This window comes from Catharus ustulatus, chromosome 16, assembly GCF_009819885.2.
Source record: "Catharus ustulatus isolate bCatUst1 chromosome 16, bCatUst1.pri.v2, whole genome shotgun sequence".
Classification (NCBI taxonomy): Eukaryota; Metazoa; Chordata; class Aves; order Passeriformes; family Turdidae; genus Catharus; species Catharus ustulatus.
Genome location: NC_046236.1, coordinates 15745952 through 15765772, shown reverse-complemented (window position 1 = coordinate 15765772; position 19821 = coordinate 15745952). Strand labels below are relative to the sequence as shown.

The window sequence follows — 19821 nt, the reverse complement described above, 5'->3', positions numbered from 1 at the left end:
CCATGTGCTCTCTATGTGTTGTACATTCCTATGTCCTCTGTGTGTGTGCTGGGCATTCCCATGTGCTCTGTGTGTGTTGTACATTCCCATGTGCTCTGTGTGTGTGTTGTACATTCCCATGTGCTCTGTGTGTGTGTGTTGTACATTCCCATGTGCTCTGTGTGTGTGTGTGCTGGGCACTTTGTGTGTGCTGGGCACTCCCATGTGCTCTGTGTGTGCTGTACATTCCCATGTGCTCTGTGTGTGTGTGTTGTACATTCCCATGTGCTCTGTGTGTGTGTTGTACATTCCCATGTGCTCTGTGTGTGTGCTGTACATTCCCATGTGCTCTGTGTGTGTGCTGTACATTCCCATGTGCTCTGTGTGTGTTGTACATTCCCATGTGCTCTGTGTGTGTGTGTTGTACATTCCCATGTCCTCTGTGTGTGTGTTGTACATTCCCATGTGCTCTCTGTGTGTGTGTGTTGTACATTCCCATGTGCTCTGTGTGTGTGTGTTGTACATTCCCATGTGCTCTGTGTGTGTGTGTTGTACATTCCCATGTGCTCTCTGTGTGTGTGCTGTACATTCCCATGTGCTCTGTGTGTGTGTTGGACACTCTGTGTGTGTTGTACATTCCCATGTGCTCTGTGTGTATGTTGGACACTCTGTGTGTGTTGTACATTCCCATGTGCTCTGTGTGTATGTTGGACACTCTGTGTGTGTTGTACATTCCCATGTGCTCTGTGTGTATGTTGGACACTCTGTGTGTGTTGTACATTCCCATGTGCTCTGTGTGTATGTTGGACACTCTGTGTGTGTTGTACATTCCCATGTGCTCTGTGTGTGTGTGTTGGACACTCTGTGTGTGCTGTATGTTCCCATGTGCTCTGTGTGTGCTGGACACTCTGTGTGTGCTGTACATTCCCATGTTCTCTCTCTCTCTCTGTGCAGTCTCCAGGCAGCAGCAGAGCAGGAGCTGTGGCCAGCCTGGGATCCTGGAGTTGCCACAGCCTCTCCTCCTCCTGCAGAAACTCAATCAAGGGCCCAGCCATGAATTGTTAATCAGGAAATCAGCGCAAAGGCTCCTTGTGAAATCCTGGCCACAGGGAATAATCCCTGGTTTGTCCCCAGCTGATTTTATGTAACTTCAGATCCCTGAATTCCCTCACAGCCTTTTTGCTGTCATTTCAATGCTTCCAGCTCTTTTTTGCAGCTTGACTTTCTATTCCTGCTTCATTCTTCTGCCTTTTCTGCATTTCCTTGTTTTGCTTCTTGTGTTGATTCAGTTTGGTTCCTTCTCCAAGGCTTTCTCTTGCCAGTTTTGTGGATCCCCAAATTTAAAATAGATCAGGGTGGGCAATACATTAAAAAAGAGCAGTGTTACCTTTGGTGAAATAATCACCTCTGGACTGGAGTTTTTTGACACTTATGCAAAGCTGAATTGAATCCCTGGGTGCTCTGTGCCAGGGCCTCACCCCCTTCAGAGGGAAGAATTAATTTTTTAATATCTAATCTAAACCTGCTTGCTGTCAGTGTAAAGCTGTTCCCCCTTGTCTTGTCAAAGTTGGACAAAATATGTAAAAAACGCCCCAGGTTTTTTTCAGCAGTTCAGTGAATTTTGTTCATTCCTGTAGTGCATATTTTTCCTATTCAGACATGTCTGTCCTGTAAAAAACTTGTCTGTGGAAAAGGCAGTGCTGCTTCTCGGGGTCCTTTCCAGAAAATGACAATGCAAGACTTCTGGGAAAAGTAATCATGGAGCTTAAAAATGTCTTGAGTTGCTGGTAATCCATCTGTGCCATGGCTGGAGTGGGAATCAGGATCTGTTGGAAGCTCAGGAGATGTTGGAAGGTGTCTTGGTAGTTTTTTAAATCCCCTTTTCACATGTGGAGGAGTTTGCATGTCAGCAGGTGGTTTGGCAAGGGGACTGCACTCACTTGGATGTGCAGGCTGCCAAAGCCACATGTAGGGAAAAAATCCCTGAGCCCTGGTGGTGTGCAGAGCTCTGAGCTATCCTGAGAGCTCACCCTGCTCCAGGGCTGCCCTTGGGGCTCACACCTCTGGTGTCTGACTGGAAAATGCCTTTTGTGCCAGCCAGGAGGGGCAGGAGCCCCTGGAGCTGCTGATAGGGATGCTCCTGTCAGGCCAGGGAGATGCAGCAGGAGGACACAGCCACTTCTGTCAGCAGCTCTGCCAGCTGATGTCACCTCGTGGCAGTGAAATCCTGGCCCCAGGGTGCAGTCTCAAGATCAGTTTAAGCTGATCTTAAGTAGCTGCTGTTGCTGAAAGGGACAAATTTCCCTGTCCCTCCCCAGCACTGGTGCCTCTTCCCCAGCCCAAGGAGAGGCCAAGGCACTGGGAACCAGTTTCTTTTATGGGATATGATTCAGGGAGGGCAGCAAGGACCCACAGCTGCCATTTGGGACAGGGAGTGTTTGAGGCAGGGCCCTGGGAGGAGGAATTGCAGGGAATGGAGTGGGGGGAGTCCAACACCTGCTCTGTGCCCTGGGGAGTGGGGCTGGCACTCACCTGGGCTCAGGTGGGCAGCTCTGGGTGAGGGGGGCTGGCACTCACCTGGGCTCAGGTGAGCAGCTCTGGGTGAGGGGGGCTGGCACTCACCTGGGCTCAGGTGAGCAGCTCTGGGGGTGTGGGGCTGGCACTCACCTGGGCTCAGGTGAGCAGCCCTGGGTGAGGGGGGCTGGCACTCACCTGGGCTCAGGTGGGCAGCTCTGGGTGTGAGGGGGGCTGGCACTCACCTGGGCTCAGGTGAGCAGCCCTGGGTGAGGGGGGCTGGCACTCACCTGGGCTCAGGTGGGCAGCTCTGGGTGAGGGGGCTGGCACTCACCTGGGCTCAGGGGAGCAGCCCTGGGTGAGGGGGGCTGGCACTCACCTGGGCTCAGGTGAGCAGCCCTGGGGGGCTCAGGTGAGCAGCTCTGGGGTCTCAGGTGAGCAGCCCTGGGGGTCTCAGGTGAGCAGCTCTGGGGGCTCAGGTGAGCAGCTCTGGGGGCTCAGGTGAGCAGCCCTGGGCAGGTGCTGGCCCCAAGCTGCTGCAGGATCATTTCTGCTGCTGGTGCCCAGGTTAAATTTCACCTGGAGCTGCTGCTGTGGCCCAAAGCACAGGAATCCCTGTTCTGGCAGCACCTTCTGTTGTGTTGGCACACAGGGGTTGTAAAGTTACACCTGACATTCAGGAATAACAATTCAGGAATTATTTAGGTTGCTTTCTGTTGCACTGTCTCTTATAGCAGAACTGTTTTAATTTTACATAAATTATTCTGCTTAAGTGAGGGGTGGTTGCTTGCTTGGGAGGGAGAGACACCTTGTGTGAGAATAAAATTTAAAGGTAAATAAATACCTGGTAGTTAAATATTAAAAGCACTTACCAAGGCATGGTGTGGAGGGTGCTTGTGTACATTTAAAAAATAAATTATGTGAATAAACTGACATGTTTGCAAAGCTCAAGTTCTGTAGTAAAGTAGAGTAAGAAATGTAGTTTGTGGTACTTAAGGGGGAAAAAGCAAAGCATAGGAAATAAATCATTCTTTGATAAGCTCCACCAGAAACTTTAAAAAGGTTTTCTCAGGTTTTTTGGTCACTAATTTATGACAGCTTGTCATAGGAGATTTTTCTTTGGGGAAGAAAACATGAGACCAGTGCTGGATTTGACCTTGCCTGGATTTTAGCAGTTAGAATGTTAATCCCCTGCAGCAGCACTTTGCCTTTCCTTCAGAAGCTATTAATAGCTTCACCAATCAAATGCACTTTTTGAAAGAAGTCACATTGAAAAGCCCCAAACCTCTGTCAGGCAAATAACAAAGCCAAGAAGAATATGGGGAGAGCTTTAATAGCTGTGGCTTGGTCCCTGGTGTGGAATAGCAGTGAGTATTTGATTGCTGGGATAGCAGGTGATTGGAAGCACTGCATTCTGAGTTTTTATTTGTACCCAGAAGCTTTCAAGCTGTTGGACTCATCAGGCTGCTCAGTGAAACATGCTTCCTTCCCTCCAACAAAACTGCTCTCAATGGCCTTCTACTTTTAGACCATAATTGTATTTTTTGCCTGTAGAAAGTTCAGCTTAGATTCATCTCCCATTTGCAGTGCTGTGGCTCAGAGTGATCTCCCCAGCTCTGACAGTGCTTTTGCTTGCTGGAATTATCAGGATGTGATATTCAATCCACTCTGATTTTAGGAGGAGCTGTGCAGGGCTGTGCTGCAGTGCCTGTCCCTCTGAGAGTGGCCTGAAAATAGGATTTGGCTGGAGTTGTGGTTGTTCTCAGAGCTAAATTTACTGCCTTGCTGCAGAGCCCAGCCTTGGATCCATTTCACCGAGGCAGGAATTTCATCCCCTCCTGTGAGGAGTCTGTCATGGGTTTCCCTGCTCTCCTTCCAAGATGCTGCTCTGTCCCTGCTCTGCCTCCTCAGAGCTGGAGGAGACCAAAGCTGAGCTTGGAGAGTGCTGGGGAGCTCATGAAGATCATGAGGAAGGAAGGCAAAGCAGCAGAAATCTTTTTTATCCACTCACTGAGACCTGAGCTTTAATTGTGCAGCTCTGAGGTGTTTGGATCACTGAAATTTTTAAATCACTTCTAAAGAACTGGAAGCACAGGAGTTGCAGCTGGTGAGTGAGTTCCAAAACAGCAGCCTTTGGTGGGATTTCTGCATCACTGAAACATGTGGGGTCACCAGGTTTACAATTAAATCAATTGTAATGCATGTATAAGAACTTACTTTTTTTATTTGAGTGAAAAATGAGGATAGGAGGCAAACTAAAAGTCATGCTGCTGGCTGGGTGTGTGTGTGTTGCCTAAACACTAATACTGAAAGTGAGTGCTGACTAACACCTGACAGTGTTCTCAGAGTTATTTTTGAACATTTGAAACCCATTTCAAAATATTGATGCTTACCTTGAGTCATGCTGGTTTCCTTTCAAACCTTAGGCTGAGCTCACACAGGCAGGAGGGACTTGGTGGTCCTGAAACACCTTGGGGTTGGATTTTCTGTGGAGTTTGTCTCGTGTTAGAAAAGCAAACCTTTTTGAAGGGAAAATTTGTCATCTAATTCTGGATTTTTTGGAGCAGAGCTGCTGATTCTTTCATTTTTCCTGGCAGGCAGAGCTGCCTATTGTGTGTGGGAACAGGCAGGATGTGCTGCCAGGCTGCCAAGGTGCTCAGTTACCTCAGTGAGCTGGGCTGGCTGCTCCTGGTAACAAACACAGCCTTTGTTTGGGGAGAAACCACCCAGCAGGCAAGGCTGCCTTGGATGCAGGCTCCAGTTTGGGGTGGATGTCTCCTGGCTTGCCCTGAAACCTTTCCAGGGCTGTGGAGTTGTCCCTGCCCTGCCATGGCATCACCCCCGCCCAGCTGGGTGAGTCAGGCTTTGTTTCCAGGGTGACATTTCATCTGAGTCACTTCTGCTGCTGCCATGGCCAGCTCCTTATGGCTCGTGTGCCAGGTTTGCTGTGGTTCCTTCCTGCTCAGCCTTTCAGGAGTGTGCATTTCATAGAATCCTGGGATGGTTTGGGTTGGAAAGGAGCTTAAACCCATGGCAGGGACACCTTGCACTGTCCCAGGCTGCTCTGAGCCCTGTCCAGCCTGGCCTTGGCCACTGCCTGGGGTCCAGGGCACCCTGCCCACCTCCCAGGAGCAATTCCTTCCCTGTGTCCCACCCATCCCTGCCCTCTGGCCCTGGGAAGCCATTCCCTGTGTCCTGTCTCTGTGAAAAGTCTCCTGCAGGGTTCTGTAGCTTTGTCCTGCCCTGGAGATCAGCCCTGCTGATGCCCCAGTGATGGGCAGGAGCAGGGGGCTCTCAGACACTGCTTAGAGGAGGCATTGTTTCATTTAACCCCCAGTGGCAGGTTTAAGAGACCCTCTTCATTTTATACATGGAAATGTGAATTCTTTCCCTATTGAAGATAAACACTTTTATCTCAGGAATTCCCATCTGCTCTCTCCAGATGTACAGAGAAGACTTCTGGCCTGGAAGTGTGAAGGAGCTGCAGAATGACCAAGTGGTGAAATGAGTTTTTAATCTCTGAGGTGGGAGCTGTTCTGCCCACCCTGCCTGGGCTGAGCCAGGCTTTGAGCTGCAGCAGAGCCCCATGGCTCTGGTCAGAAAGAATGAAAAAAGTAAAGGGAATTAAAAGGAATTGCACCATAAAACACTCTGACAGGAGTTCAATTAGGAGCACATGGAATGCATTTTTAAAATGTCACAGCAAGCCAAAGTATTGTGATTAACACGTCTAGAATTAAAAAAAAATACAGTCTTTCCCTGTGAAACCAATTGGCTTTTTGCTTGGAGTGAGTTAAGGCCATGCCAGCCCCATGTAGGAAATGGCACCAGCATTTCTGTTCCATATCCTATTTCATACTAAGTACTGTATTTGCTGTCTTGAAAAGAAAATTTTCTTGCAGAAGCCACAGTTTTGTTAAAAATGACATTCCTTCAGTGTCCTGGGGTCATGGAGGGCAAGGCTGGCCCTGCCCTTTGCTGCCTGCTCCCAGCCTGGAGCTGTGGCAGGGAGCCTGTTTGTGCCAGGGGGAGCTGATTTGGCTGGGCAGCTGTTTCTGTATTTATTGTGTAGTTGTGCTGTTATACCAGGGGTGTATCCCTGCAGGAGAGGGGCAGTGCAGCCATGGGGAGCAGCACAGAGCTCTGCACAGCAGGCAGGACATTGTGTTAATTGTGTGAAAGTCCTGATGGCAGAGGATTCAGTAGTGTTATCCCCTTTTGTCATTAAGAGGATTATTATAGCCATAACAAATGATTGCTCACTTGTGTTTTTACAATCAGTCTTTTAAATGCACTGCTGGGGTAAGAGCTCAATTGTTCCATGTCAAGGTTCTGGTGGTGGAGCAGAGAAGTTCAGTTCTCAGGAGCTGCTGTCCCAGGGGAGCAGCTCTGTTCTGCTGCAGGGGAGCACTGCCAGCCTGGCAGATATTTCACATTTGGGCAGCTGCTGCTGTGGTGGGTGAGCCCTGCACACCCAATCCAACACTCCTGGGCTGCTGCCCCATCTGCCAGCACCACCTCTGGCAGAAGGGACAGAGGAAGCCCTTGGGAACCCTCTGCAGCTTCCAGTTCTTGATTGCAGAAGGATTTCTTCATTCCTTCAGTTGGATAAGGTGCAAATAAGCCTTAGCAAGGGCTGAGGACAGAAGTTTAGCAGTGAAAAAAAATCTTTTCATTTTTAGAAGTGTGCTGCTTCCCTGATTAGAGGGAATTAGCATCCCTCGAAGCTGCAGTGGATGTAAACTTCAAACTGGTCATACCTGTAATTCCAGGGGAGACAGGTGAATCCCAGGGGAGACAGAGGTGAATCCTGAAGGAGCCAGGTGCCTTTGATGGTTTGCTGCTTTCCCCTGTGCTCAGAGCAGAGGGCTGTGCTGCTATCACAGCCTTGGCTTTTCTCTTTGGTGGTTGTGATCACTGAAAAACAACATCATTTAGTGGCTCTTTCTTGGCTTCCTTGTTAAAGGTGGAATGTGGGCCTGCAGGAAGGGTGAGGTCTTCCCTCTCTGCACTTCCAAGGCTGACATCATCACCAGGGGCTGCTCTGGCTCTGCCAGCCAGGGCTGGGACAGCATCCCACAGGGGCACTGCATCATCCAGCTGGGCTTCAGGGCCTGGGGAACCAGGGTGCAAAGGCAGCTGAAGAAAAAGAATAAAATTATTTTGCACTTCACACAGTGATCCACAGTGTGGGTAACCACACTTAAACTGGGAGCAGAGTTCTGCTAGCACTGAGCCATCTCTGCTTTTCACTCCAATGGACAGAATATCCTAGGAGAAAGGCAGGGAAGCAGAGGTCACACTTTGTATTACTCTGAAGTTGTATGGAATCTCTATTCTGATATTTGAGGGAGTTTGAATTAAAGCTGTGGCTACAGCAGAGTGGGTTTTGCAGGGATAAAGAAAATATATAAATAATAAGTATAAATAATTGCTCTCTAACAGGATGTAATTTCCATCAGAGAAAATATTTCTGTTTGGGTGGGAGAAAAGTTTATCTATCTTGTCTGTGTTTTCCTCGACAAATAAATATTCCAGTGCTGTCAGAATATTTCAACTGCCTTTGTCTGAGTCTGGCTGAGGTTTGAGCTTTTACTTCATTCTGGCATTTAATTATTAAACACCTTATGGTTCACAACTAGTTCAAGCAGATAATGTGCTGTAAAATGGAAGTCCAATAAATGCTTTTAAAGCACCAAGGCAAAGCTGGAGGAATCTTGTCCTTGGAGGCTTTTGGCACGTTCAGCCTGAGGCCTGAGCAGGAACACGAGCTCTCCGTGCCTGCCCAGCTTTGCTGTGGTTATTTGACAGATTGCAGGGGCTGATAAATCTGGAGTAGCTGAGGGACTCTGGCAGCAGCAGGGGAAACTCTCTGAACAGGAAAAGAGTGACCTGGAGTCCCTCCAAGTGCTCCATGGTGTGGATGTGTAGTAAGGGTGAGCAGCAGAGAGGGAGAGCTCAGGGTAAATGAATTTATCTTTATTTTATAGGCCTGGCAAAGGGAAAATCAATCACTGATAGAACCAACAGCAAATAAACCTGTGTCAACATGGAACAACTGAAAGTTTGTGTAAACAGGGATGACAAAAGGTGTGGAAGTGTGTAAAGGCAGGAACGTGGCTGGAAGTGTGTGGAAGCAGTCAGGGATTTTCTGTTGAAGGCAGAAGAGATTTCTGTTTGGAATTAGAGCAGAATTTCTATTTCCTGGGAATACCATTCACTTCTGATGAGCTTTTCAAGCACCAAACCCTGTGGTTTAGTTGTGTGGGGCTCAGGCAGATGAGGTGAGCTCTGTGTGTGGGTTAAGGGAAGCTCCATCCCCACTGCTCCTGAGGAACAAAGCTCTGCAGTGCTCCCTTCCAGGACCTGCTGCTGCCTCTCTGCTCTTCTCATGGTCTACATTCCTTTACATTCAGGTGCCCTGATTCCAGCTGGCTTTGGGTGATTCCATGTGCAGCTGGGAGTGGATTTGTGGGTTTGGGCACTGCAGGGATGTCAGGGCTGCCTGTGACATGGGGAACATGTGGGGTTAGAGCTTGGAGCTGAGCAGGTTTTATTGGAATTGTTGATTTATCTGTGACCCTGAACTGTCTTTTTTCCTCCCTCAGGGCTGAGAGAACAGAGGTGCTCAGTGAAGACCTGTTGCAGGTATTGTAACATGCTTCATTTGTATTTTTTTGTGATGTGATGTGTGAGCCTTCTGAGGTTTGTGGGGAAAATACTGCAGATGTGAGGGATGGAAGGCTGGATGTCTCTGGCTTTTCAGCACATGAAAAGCAGGGCTGCATTTTGAGCAGAAAAACTCAGTTCCTTCTGTTTGTGAGTCCAATCACGTGGCTTGGTGCAGTGGAGGAGGAACCATTTTTGTTTTTAATGAGATGAGCAGAGCTGATAAGCCCAGGAGCCATCGGTGCTGATGCCTTGCCAGTCTGGCTGAGGAGGATGAAGAAACCCTGGCTGGGCACAGCTGCTCTGTGTCCTCACTGCTTTCACCTGAACAGATCAGCTGGCACAGAAATCCTTCCAACTGCTCACTGATAAAGTCTGTACTGCTTTAAGTGAGTGTACAAATGCTACTTGTTTAGCTGTGCTGCTTGTTCTCAGCTTTGTCATGCTGACATGCATTTGTTTGCAGACTTGTCATCTTTGTGCAAATGTATCATCTCATCAAGCACCACTTTCATGGTGGAGTTTAAACTGCAACTGTCACATTAGCAAGGGTGACTGATTCCATGGAGCACATTTGCAGACTTGTCCTACATAGTTCCTCTGGTTTCTTTATGGAGGGTTTATAAAAACACAGATTGGTGAGGGAGGGCAGGCTGGCTGCTCCTGGCTCCTCCAGGGTGGTCATTTCTGATTAATGAGATCTCACCTGCTGGAGGTCAGGGGCTGGGGATGGAGCAGGGAATCAGGCAGGTGATGGAAGAGAGTCTGGTTCAGAGCTCTGCAGTGTGCCAGCCTCAAACATGGATTCACACATGGAATTACAGAATTGGGTTGTAGGGACCCCCCAGTGCCACCCTGCCATGGCCTGGGACACCTTCCCCTGTCCCAGCTGCTCCAAACCCTGTCCAGCCAGCCTGGGACACTGCCAGGGATGGGACACCCAGTGCTCTGGGCACCCTGTGCCAGTGTCATCTGAAACATTTCACCCCATTTTCAGGGGATTGCTTTATTTAAACTAAAAGCACCTCCCCAGTCTGACAGTCCTGCTCTGAATTTCTGAGGGTTTGTGCAGCTCAGTGACACAGAGGATGTCACACACCTTGCTAGCCTGCAAGGACCCAGCTGCTTTCTTGCTCTGCTGCAGAATTGTAACAAGAAGTGAAAGCCAAAAGCTTTGCTACTCGTTGCCAAAAAAATTTTGCAAGCAAGGCTTTCCCAGGCCCCGAGCAGCCTGGCTACACCCAAGTGGAAGAATTTACTCACTTGTTTGTTTGCTCTTGGGGGCTTGTGCAGGGGCAGGAGGCTCTTATCTAACCCCAGAGTTTTTAAACGTGGTGCTGCTCACTCCTCAAGCATGGTTCACTCTTTTTGCTGTTGGGCTCGAGCTTTGTCACAGGATTGTCACAGCTTTTTTTTGTTCTGTTTTCTGAAGGGTTGTGCTCCATTTCAAGTGTCTCCTCAATGTATTTCATCTGCAGACAAGGGCTAGAATTCAGTACTCCACAGACCTTTACAATAGCCCTGCTTTCTGGCAGATAATAAAGCAATTGTGTGATGCTCTGTACTCTGGGGATGCCCCAAGGGGACAGACAGCGTGGCCTGTGGGTCACATTGTCACTTCTGAGGTGGCTTGAAGGAGATTAATGTCCTTTGTGCTTTTCTTGCCATCTTTGCACTAGAAAGCAGCAGAGAGAGCAGAGGGTTCCTCCTGTCAGCCCTGCCCTGGGTGTGCAGCTCAGGGTGCTGCAGGAGCTTTGGGAAGGTGTGTGCTGCAGAGAATGAGCCAGCAGCAGGCTCTGGGGTCCCTGTGTCCCTCAGTGTCACCCTGCCCTGGGTGTGCAGCTCAGGGTGCTGCAGGAGCTTTGGGAAGGTGTGTGCTGCAGAGAATGAGCCAGCAGCAGGCTCTGGGGTCCCTGTGTCCCTCAGTGTCACCCTGCCCTGGGTGTGCAGCTCAGGGTGCTGCAGGAGCTTTGGGAATGCTGCAGAGAATGAGCCAGCAGCAGGCTCTGGGGTCCCTGTGTCCCTCAGTGTCCCTCAGTGTCACCCTGCTCCAGCTCTGGGTGAACCCTGGGCTCAGTCTTGGGGGTTTGAGCTCCCTGACCCTGCAAAAATGAATTCTTTTATAGCAAGAGAATGGCCTAGGATGTGGTGGTGATGTTTCCATCCTGTGAGGAGTGTGAGCTGGGGCTGCCCCTGCATCCCTGGCAGTGTCCCAGGCCAGGTTGGACATTGGGGTTTGGAGCACCCTGAGGTCATGGAAGGTTCCCTGCCCATGGCAGGGCTGGCACTGGATGGACTTTAGGGTCCCTTCCAACCCAACCCCTTCCAGAATTCCATTTTGGAGATAACACAAGGGAAGTGAATAATCTTAGCTGCAACAATAGACCACAATCAATACCTGCTTGTTCATTGATCTCCAAATGGACCTTTTCCTCCTGGACCTGATTTTGAATTTGTTGCTCCATGCTCTGTAGATAAAAGGCAGAGCCTTGAGCTCTCAGAGCAATCTCTGGGCAGTTTCTCTGCAGCTTCTTCTACCCTAACAAATTTTTACTGAGCTTCTTGAGCACTTCAACTTCTCCTGAAAATATAATAGAAGTGATTTTAGAGCTGTATCAAAAACTGGAATCTGTTCAGATTATTTCTACAGATGAAATCTCCTTTTTTTCCCCTTGCTTTTTAAATAGAATCCATTCCAAAGGGCCTCCTGTTATTCTTGGTGAGTCATCAAAATGCAGATAAACAGCATTCTTTGGGTGCTGTGCACAGAGAGCTCAGTGCCATGAGCAGTTCTGTCCCACTGCTCATCACTTTGTTTGTTTTTGGTGTTCTTTGAAATAAAATAGTCCAAATTCCTTGCTTAAAATCCCTTAAAAGAACAGTTTATTGTGTATATATTTGTCCTATTCACAGGCTGTGTATTAAGCCATGTTTGAATCAGATGCTGATAAACAGAACTCTTGTTTGGGCTCTGAGTTCTATTTTTTAATTCCACATCCCATTGGAATCCCAGTAGTCTCTCCCTGAAAATAGAGCTTTGCTCAGCCTGTGGGAGCTTTGTCCTTGTGTTCAGCAGCCAGGGAAGGGCAGGCAGGAGCAGCCTGGAGCTCAGGTTTGTGCAGTGGGAGGGAGCTCTCAGATGTGTCTCCAGCACCTACTTTACAAGGTCCCTGTGAGAATCACAACTTTCCCCACAGTTTTCTCCCTAAATTGGTGGCTTAGATACCTGCATGTGCCACTCATCTCAGATGGCAGGTGTCACCCTGATTGCCTTTTGCTGGCATGCCAAGCAGGGCAATGTTTTTTCCCTTTCCCACTTTCCAGTGCCTGAGCTCTGACTGAATTTCCGTGCCACTGAAGGAAAAACCAATTTCAGTCTCCCCCCGAGCATTTTTGCTGTCAGGCACTTCTGCTGAGCAGCTGCACTTCTTGTAAGCTGGAGAATTTGAGAAATCTGCAACCCAGAGGGACGTGTGGTACAGGGGGGAAGGTTTTCTGCTGAGGCCAGAGAAATCACTTCTGTTTTTTGTGTTGTTTTCTCTCCCTCCCCACCAGATCGAGAGGAGGCTGGACACGGTGAGGTCTGTGTGCCACCTGGCCCAGAAGAGGCTGATTGGCTGTCTGCAGGGCCAGCATGGCACTGACCCTGACAAGAGACATGTGAGTGCCTGGGGGGGGTGTGAGAACCTGTGTGTGTCTGTCTGTACCTGTCTGTGTGTGTGTCTGTGTGTCTGTCCTTGTGTGTGTGTGTGTCTGTGTCTGTACCTGTGTGTGTCTGTACCTGTGTCTGTACCTGTGTCTGTGTGTCTGTCTGTACCTGTGTGTGTGTGAGAACCTGTGTGTGTCTGTGTGTCTGTCTGTCTGTACCTGTGTGTGTCTGTCTGTACCTCTGTGTGTGTGTGTCTGTGTGTCTCTGTGCCTGTGTATCTGTACCTGTGTCTGTCTGTGTGTCTGTCTGTACCTGTGTCTGTCTGTGTGTCTGTCTGTACCTGTCTGTGTGTCTGTACCTCTCTGTGTGTGCACCCTGGCTCCCACCCTGCTGCTCCCACCACTGCAGCTCAACTCTCACAGCAGCACAGGGAGCAGAGCTGTCAGAGCTGGTGAAACCCCAGTGAAACTTCAGTGAAATCCTGGTGGAACCCCAGTGAAATTTCAGTGAAATCCTGGTGGAACCCCAGTGAAACCTCAGTGAAATTTCAGTGAAATCCTGGTGGAAAACCCAGTGAAACCTCAGTGAAATCCTGGTGGAACCCCAGTGAAATTTCAGTGAAATCCTGGTGGGACACCAGTGAAACTTCAGTGAAATCCTGCTGAAGCCCCAGTGAAACTTCAGTGAAATCCTGGTGGAACCCCAGTGAAATTTCAGTGAAATCCTGGTGGAACCCCAGTGAAACTTCAGTGAAATCCTGGTGGAACCCCAGTGAAACTTCAGTGAAATCCTGGTGGAACCCCAGTGAAATTTCAGTGAAATCCTGGTGGGACACCAGTGAAACTTCAGTGAAATCCTGCTGAAGCCCCAGTGAAACCCCATCAGCACCCCAGCTGAGGCTGGGAGCACCCAGCAGTGGCAGACCCTGCAGTGTCCCTGCAGTGTGCTGGGTGCTTGGAGCTCTCCTGAGCCCAGCTGGGGAAGGGAATCTGCAGCTCTGACCCAGCTCCTCAGATCTGGCATTGCCCCTGGACACTGACACCTCCCCCTGGCTGGAAATACTGTTCTGTGCACTTTTGATTTCTGCCCCTCCTTAGCAAAGCCACAGATAGGTTTTATTAAAACATCAGAGCCAGAAATAATTCACATTCACATTTTCTCCTTTTATTGAGTTGCACAGACCTGAGAGCAGGGGCACACAGGGAGAGAGATGTGACAAGCTGCTTGCTTAAATCTCAGCTTAAAGCTGTTTATCTCTCCTTGGCAGTAGTTGGGATTTGCTTTGGGCCATCATTCCACTAAAGCTGAGAAGAAAGTGCTTCTCAGAGTGTCTGAGAACAGGAGTCTTGGGGCTTGAAACTTTTTGTGACTTGGCATTTTCTTTGAGTCCAAGAATGAGCTGTGTTTGTGTAATAGAAACCATATGGAAGAGCAGCAGAACCTTAGAGGGGATGTGCTGGGGAAGCTGGAAAGAGTGAGCAGCACTAAGCTGAGCTCTGTTCCTTCTGTTCCACAGAAAAAACTTCCTCTAACAGCTCTGGCCCAGAACATGCAAGAAGGATCCATCCAGCTGAGTGATGAAACTCTGCTGGGGTGAGTGTTTGCCTTTTTTTCCTGACTTGCTGTCTGACATCTCCTTGCCTGCAGGGCTCTAATTAGGGGCTCTGGCTGCACAAAGGCTGGTTTCAATCTAATAAAACTTAATATTTCTAGATTCTTTCTTTAATCCAAAGGGAGAAGCAGTGAGCAAGCAGTTTTTCTGGAATGATCTGGGGACAGGTTTTAGGCTGAATTGCATTCCAGAGGATTCTGATTCTCTGCTGTCATAAAAGCTTCTAAAATGGCTTTTTTCCTTGTGGGTTAGAATTATCATCTCCATTTGAAGTTTAGTGGTGTGTATTCTTCAATTAAACTGCATTTTTATTTTAAACTGCATTCTGCAGGTTTGAATTGATGACTTAAAATTTAATGTCAATTTGCATTAATGGCTCCTAGTTCAAAGTAGCCCAAATTTATTTCTCCTGGTAAAGTGTTATTTGCAATTTCCAGGAAAGTGGCTGAAACAAGTGAACCTCCATGTGCTGAATTCCTGGAGCTGAGTGGGTTTTTTCACTGCTGGTGGGAATTCTGATGGAGACAGTGTAGAATGACCTTAGAAACCTTTGAGAACATTTCTGAGCCACAGCAGGAGATTTAAACCTGGATAAAACCTTACAGCATGGGGGTTTTCCTTACAACCAGCATGAAATGAAGGTCAAGTCATGGGTTTGGAGCCTGAGACTGCTGGGGGTGGGATTGGGAATTAGGGGATTAAGAGCTTCACATTAAAGGGGCTTAGGAGAAAATGAAATACTGCATTGAGCAACTTTTCCTGCCTCTGTGAGATGGGCTGGGAAATAAAGGCTGACTTGTGTGCCCTCAGGGCTGCTATAATCCCTGCATGTCTCAAAGTGTTGTCCTGGCTCAGGGATTCACAAGACAAAGGTTTAACAGCACCAGATTTCTCCAGGAGAGCTCAGAGAGCTGGGTTCAGGCCATGAAGGGATGCTTTGCTTTCCTGAGCTCTGCCTTGAACCCTTCTGCAGTCAGTGTCCCATGACAATATCCTGAATTCCTGACAGGAAAATGCTGGATACCTGTGGGGATGCAGAGAACAAACTGGCAATGGAGCTCTCCCAGCATGAAGTGCAGATTGAGAGAGAAGTTCTGGACCCACTGTGCCTGCTGACAGAGGTGAGGCAGCTCAGCCTGGGAGGAGAAACACATCTGCCTTGATGCAAAAACTCAGCAGAAGTGATTTATCTCAGTGCTGGCATTAAAAAACTGCTTTAAGGAATCCTGTATTGGTGGTGGAAAGTGGGTATGAAAGCTACAACATGCAATTTGTTACAAAGCACAGTTCAAAATTCACTGTAAGCCCCTAATTGTCATTTCAGACAGAGATCCCCAACATTCAGAAGCAGAGGAAGCAGCTTGCAAAGCTGGTGCTGGACTGGGATTCTGCAAGGGGAAGGTAGGAGAGATTTCAGTTCCTGGGGCTTTTCTGTGCATGTGAACTCCTTGGTGGCATCTCAGGGCACCTGCTCTGATCTGCTGCTGGCCACTGAAAAAAGACAAATTTACATTGAACTTACACCAGGAAAGGACCCATGGCTGCCAGATCCAAACAGAATCAAGGTTTTGGAGTTCTTACATCCCTGGATACAATCAGAAAAATCTTGGAAACTCATCCAGCTTCCAGCTCATACAAGTGTTTAACTTAAATTAGGAATCACAGAAGTTTTCAGCTTAAGGAGGGAACAGGAATCTGTGTGACCCCTCCAAGGGCTTTTACAGCTCTGTCCCCTCTCACTGGGAGGGTTCTGAGTCTTCATCTCACCCCTGAGTGCCTTTAAATGGTTTTACACTGTCCTGAGAATTGGTGGAGCCATTTTCAGCATGTTCTACACCCATGTAACAGGCTGGGGCAGATACAGGATGCCTGGTGATTTTTATAGTTCCTGCTGGATTATGTCAGCATGTCATGAATGGTTTTGAACCTTTTAGTTCTGTTGGAAAACCTCTGGAACTGTGGGGTTTGTTTCCTGTTGAAAGAAACCAATTCCAAGGGAGCCATAAATGCAGATTCATGTTGAATATTGATTTTCACCAAATGAAACTTTTCTTCCCCAGGTATAACCAAGCCCACAAGACTTCAGGAACAAATTTCCAAGTGCATCCTTCAAAAATAGAATCTCTTAAGGAAGAGATGGATGAAGCTGGAAATAAAGTAGAGCAATGCAAGGTAAGGACAGGAAGAGTGTCCCTTCCACACCTCCCATGGAATTGCCCAATTGTGCAGCTGCAAATCATGTGGCTGTGGCAGTGTCTGTCCTGGGGGGATTTTCCTGCCAGCTGATCCCTGCATTGCTTTAGCTCAGTGAGGAGCTCCATCCAGGCTGTTTCTGAGCTGGCTATTTGACATTATTTTCAGTTTCAGTCTGAGCCAGGCCATGAATGAGTGTTCAGGGTGCCTGGGTGCTCCAGGCCATGGAGCAGCTGTGCAGGAGGAGGCACCTGGAGGAAAATGAAGCTGGGCCCTCCCAGGAGCTGTCACAGCTCTGAGCTGTTCACATTCATTTTCCTTTCTCAACAGCAAGTGCTCCATTGAGTACTGAGAACTGAAACCACTTTTATTAGTACTTGTCCTTGAGTGCTATAAATAACTGGACTGAATGGCAGAATGTTCTTGGCTGAAGGGGCAACTGCTCTCCTGGATGTGGATGATACAATCCCTCCAAAGCCATCTTCCCCTGGCCCCTGGAACTTGCTATAATAGATAAGATATCCTAGATACCAAGGTTGAGCCAAATTCCTTAAGAATTTGGTCACTCTCTAACACCTTGAAAGATAACTGGTTGGAAATTAGTCTGTGTAATTGGTCAGTTCACCTTTAGAACTTCTCACTTAGATTGGATGCTGTTCTTTGTATAAACTTTTTATTGGCTGTAGTTTGGATCCCCCCTGAACTTATAAATATGATTCTGAGAGAATCCTGCTTGATCACCCTTTGCATGAAATAAACTCTTGTGGAACTCGTCAAGTAAGGCCTCTGGTCTTTCTCTGCTGGCTGAATGTGATCTTTCTGAGAGACAGCTAAATCATCTTAGCACTCTCTGGTCCTGGTAAATACCACCAGGGGCCAAAAAAAAAAAAGCCACAGCTGGATAAACCAGAGCTGAGATTTTGAAATCATTTTGCTTGAACTTGGAGCAGAGCAGGTGCTTTAGAACTTCTCAGCTCAAACTTGTGCAGGCAAAATAAACACAATGAATGTGTCTGTCCCCTCTGAGGTGAGTAAAGCTGCTCTCCTGCCTCTCTCCCCAAGGATCAGCTGGCTGCAGACATGTACAGCTTCGTGTCCAAGGAGGGCGAGTACGCTCGCTGCTTTGTCATGGTGAGTGCTGCCCCTGGGGCTCTGCTGCAGCACAGCTGGGCACACACCCTCACTTCTCAGAGATGGCATTTTGTGTGCTAAACCTTTGGTCTTGTCTTATGTGCCGTTCAGAAGCTAATGCTCTTTTTGTTTTTAAAATGTGGCTTCTGTTCTCAGTTATTAGAAGCACAAGCAGATTACCATAGAAAAGCATTAGCAGTCATAGAAAAGGTCCTCCCCGAAATTCAAGCCCACCAAGGTAAAGTAACCTGTGCTCTGGCTGATGCTTCTCCTTGCCTGTGCCACCTATGCACAAAATTCTCCTCCTCTCTCTTGATCCTCTTGCATGCAGACTGATTTAATAAGGCCATTTTGATCTGCTTAACAATTTTACATTCCCAAGCATAATTCCATCTTCGTTCTCTGGATCCTCCAGCCATGTTTAACACACTAATGAAATCTCAATTAAGGATCTCTGATACCCAGCAGGGTAAAGGAAGGATTTTTCTGTTTGCTCACCTGTTTTCCTTGTGCCCCTTTTCTGGCTTTTCAGGCCAATGAAAGTGTCATTGTGATTTGGTTCTTATCAGGATTATCAGGAAAACTCCATGGATTTTAAGGAGCTTGATTTTTATTTTTCCCCCCATTTTGTGCAGCCCTCTTTCCCAGTGTGCCCTCATGCTGGGAAATGGAGAGTTTGGGTGTTGAGCTGATTATCAGCTGTTAAAAAAGTGAATTGTGCAGCTTCATTTCCTCCCTAAGAAGAACTGGAGCTGCTGCTAAGCTTCACTGCCAGGGGATTCCAGGTGCATCCCTGATGTGTGTTTTGGAAACTGCTCTCCAAAATACTGGCTGTGCTGCCCCTGAATCTTTGGATGAATAGGTGAACAGATCTGAGGGAAAATACAATCTGAGCTGAGGAAGGCTCAGGTATCTTCAGCTGAGGGAGGATGTAAAAGATGAACCAATTCAAGACAAATCAGGAGTGTTGTGGAGAGTGGTGTGGGAGAGGAGGGGGTGCAGAGGTGATGCTGGGACAGCAGCAGGGCTGTGCAGGAGGGTCTTTGTGGATGGGGCTGCTTGAAATTTGTTCTTGTTGTATGGGAAATTTGTGCAGAGCAGCTGAGTGTTTCAGAAGAGCCTGGTGGCCCAGAGCTGAATGAGGGGAATTCCTCAGCTGGTGTTTCTCCAGCTGCACAGTAAATTAGAGTCCCATGAAGGTTTGGGGTGGAAGGGACCCTAAAGCCCCTCCAGTGGGGCAGGGACACCTCCCATGACCTCAGGGGGCTCCAAGCCCTGTCCAGCCTGGCCTGGGGCACTGCCAGGGATGGGAGCTGGGACACTGAACAAGTGCTGAGGTTTCTTTTCCTGAAGTTTGCTGCAATTTGCAAAGGTTGGGAAATGCCATGTGCATTGTTGATGAATGAGAGGGACTAAAACCTGACATGGGAGGTGATTGATGTGGGTTTGTAAAGAAAAGGGATGAATTAAATCCTTTGCAGAAACACTTTGCCTTCAGAGCACTCTTTGAAGTCCTCTGAAGTTTTTGTCTTTCTTGGCCTCTTTTCCACATGAAAGAAATAACACATCTATACTAACAATAACCTTTTACATCTGCATTTTTTCAGTCAGAATAGCAGAAATGGGTCAGAATGTAAATTGTAGGAAAGAAGAAATTCACGTTCAATTTGGAGAAATTTGTGCCAATCAGAGTTAAACAAGAATTGAAGAATTAAATTGAAAATTTGAATGTTACAGTGCTGGGCTGTTACCATGGTAGTTCTGGTGTGACACACTGGGGCTGTTAACATCCATTGTAATCTGCTGATTTAAGGAATAAACTTTTTATTAACAGCTCAGTTTTTACTCACTATAAATACAGTTAAAACAAAAGTCAGCCCAGCTCATGCAGTCTGCACAAAATTTCCTCCCGGATTCTTGCAGACTGGACCCAATCAGTGTTACTGGAACATGCCTTCTTGTTGAGGTTTGTTTTTATTAGTTCCAGTTATACACAGAATTTGTGTGTGATATTCCACCCAGAAAGATGCAGAAGTATTTTTTTCTTGCCCACCAGCAGCCTCACTTTCTCTTT

At 47.9% G+C, this 19821-nt stretch overlaps 1 protein-coding gene across 8 annotated transcripts in view; it reads left to right on the top strand.

Annotated features, from left to right (window-relative positions):
• Positions 1–19821, top strand: part of ARHGAP17 (Rho GTPase activating protein 17) — a 43386-nt gene that overhangs the window by 9295 nt on the left and 14270 nt on the right. For 7 of the 8 annotated variants that reach the window (XM_033073797.1, XM_033073790.1, XM_033073789.1 and 4 more), the window contains exons 2-9: positions 9102–9141; positions 12718–12822; positions 14328–14404; positions 15433–15544; positions 15748–15824; positions 16484–16595; positions 17679–17747; positions 17904–17985. In XM_033073797.1, the coding sequence (XP_032929688.1) occupies positions 9102–9141; positions 12718–12822; positions 14328–14404; positions 15433–15544; positions 15748–15824; positions 16484–16595; positions 17679–17747; positions 17904–17985 (674 nt within the window). Of the gene's footprint in view, positions 1–9101; positions 9142–12717; positions 12823–14327; positions 14405–15432; positions 15545–15747; positions 15825–16483; positions 16596–17678; positions 17748–17903; positions 17986–19821 lie in introns of those variants that run through there. The other variant, XM_042779788.1, reaches the window with a different exon arrangement.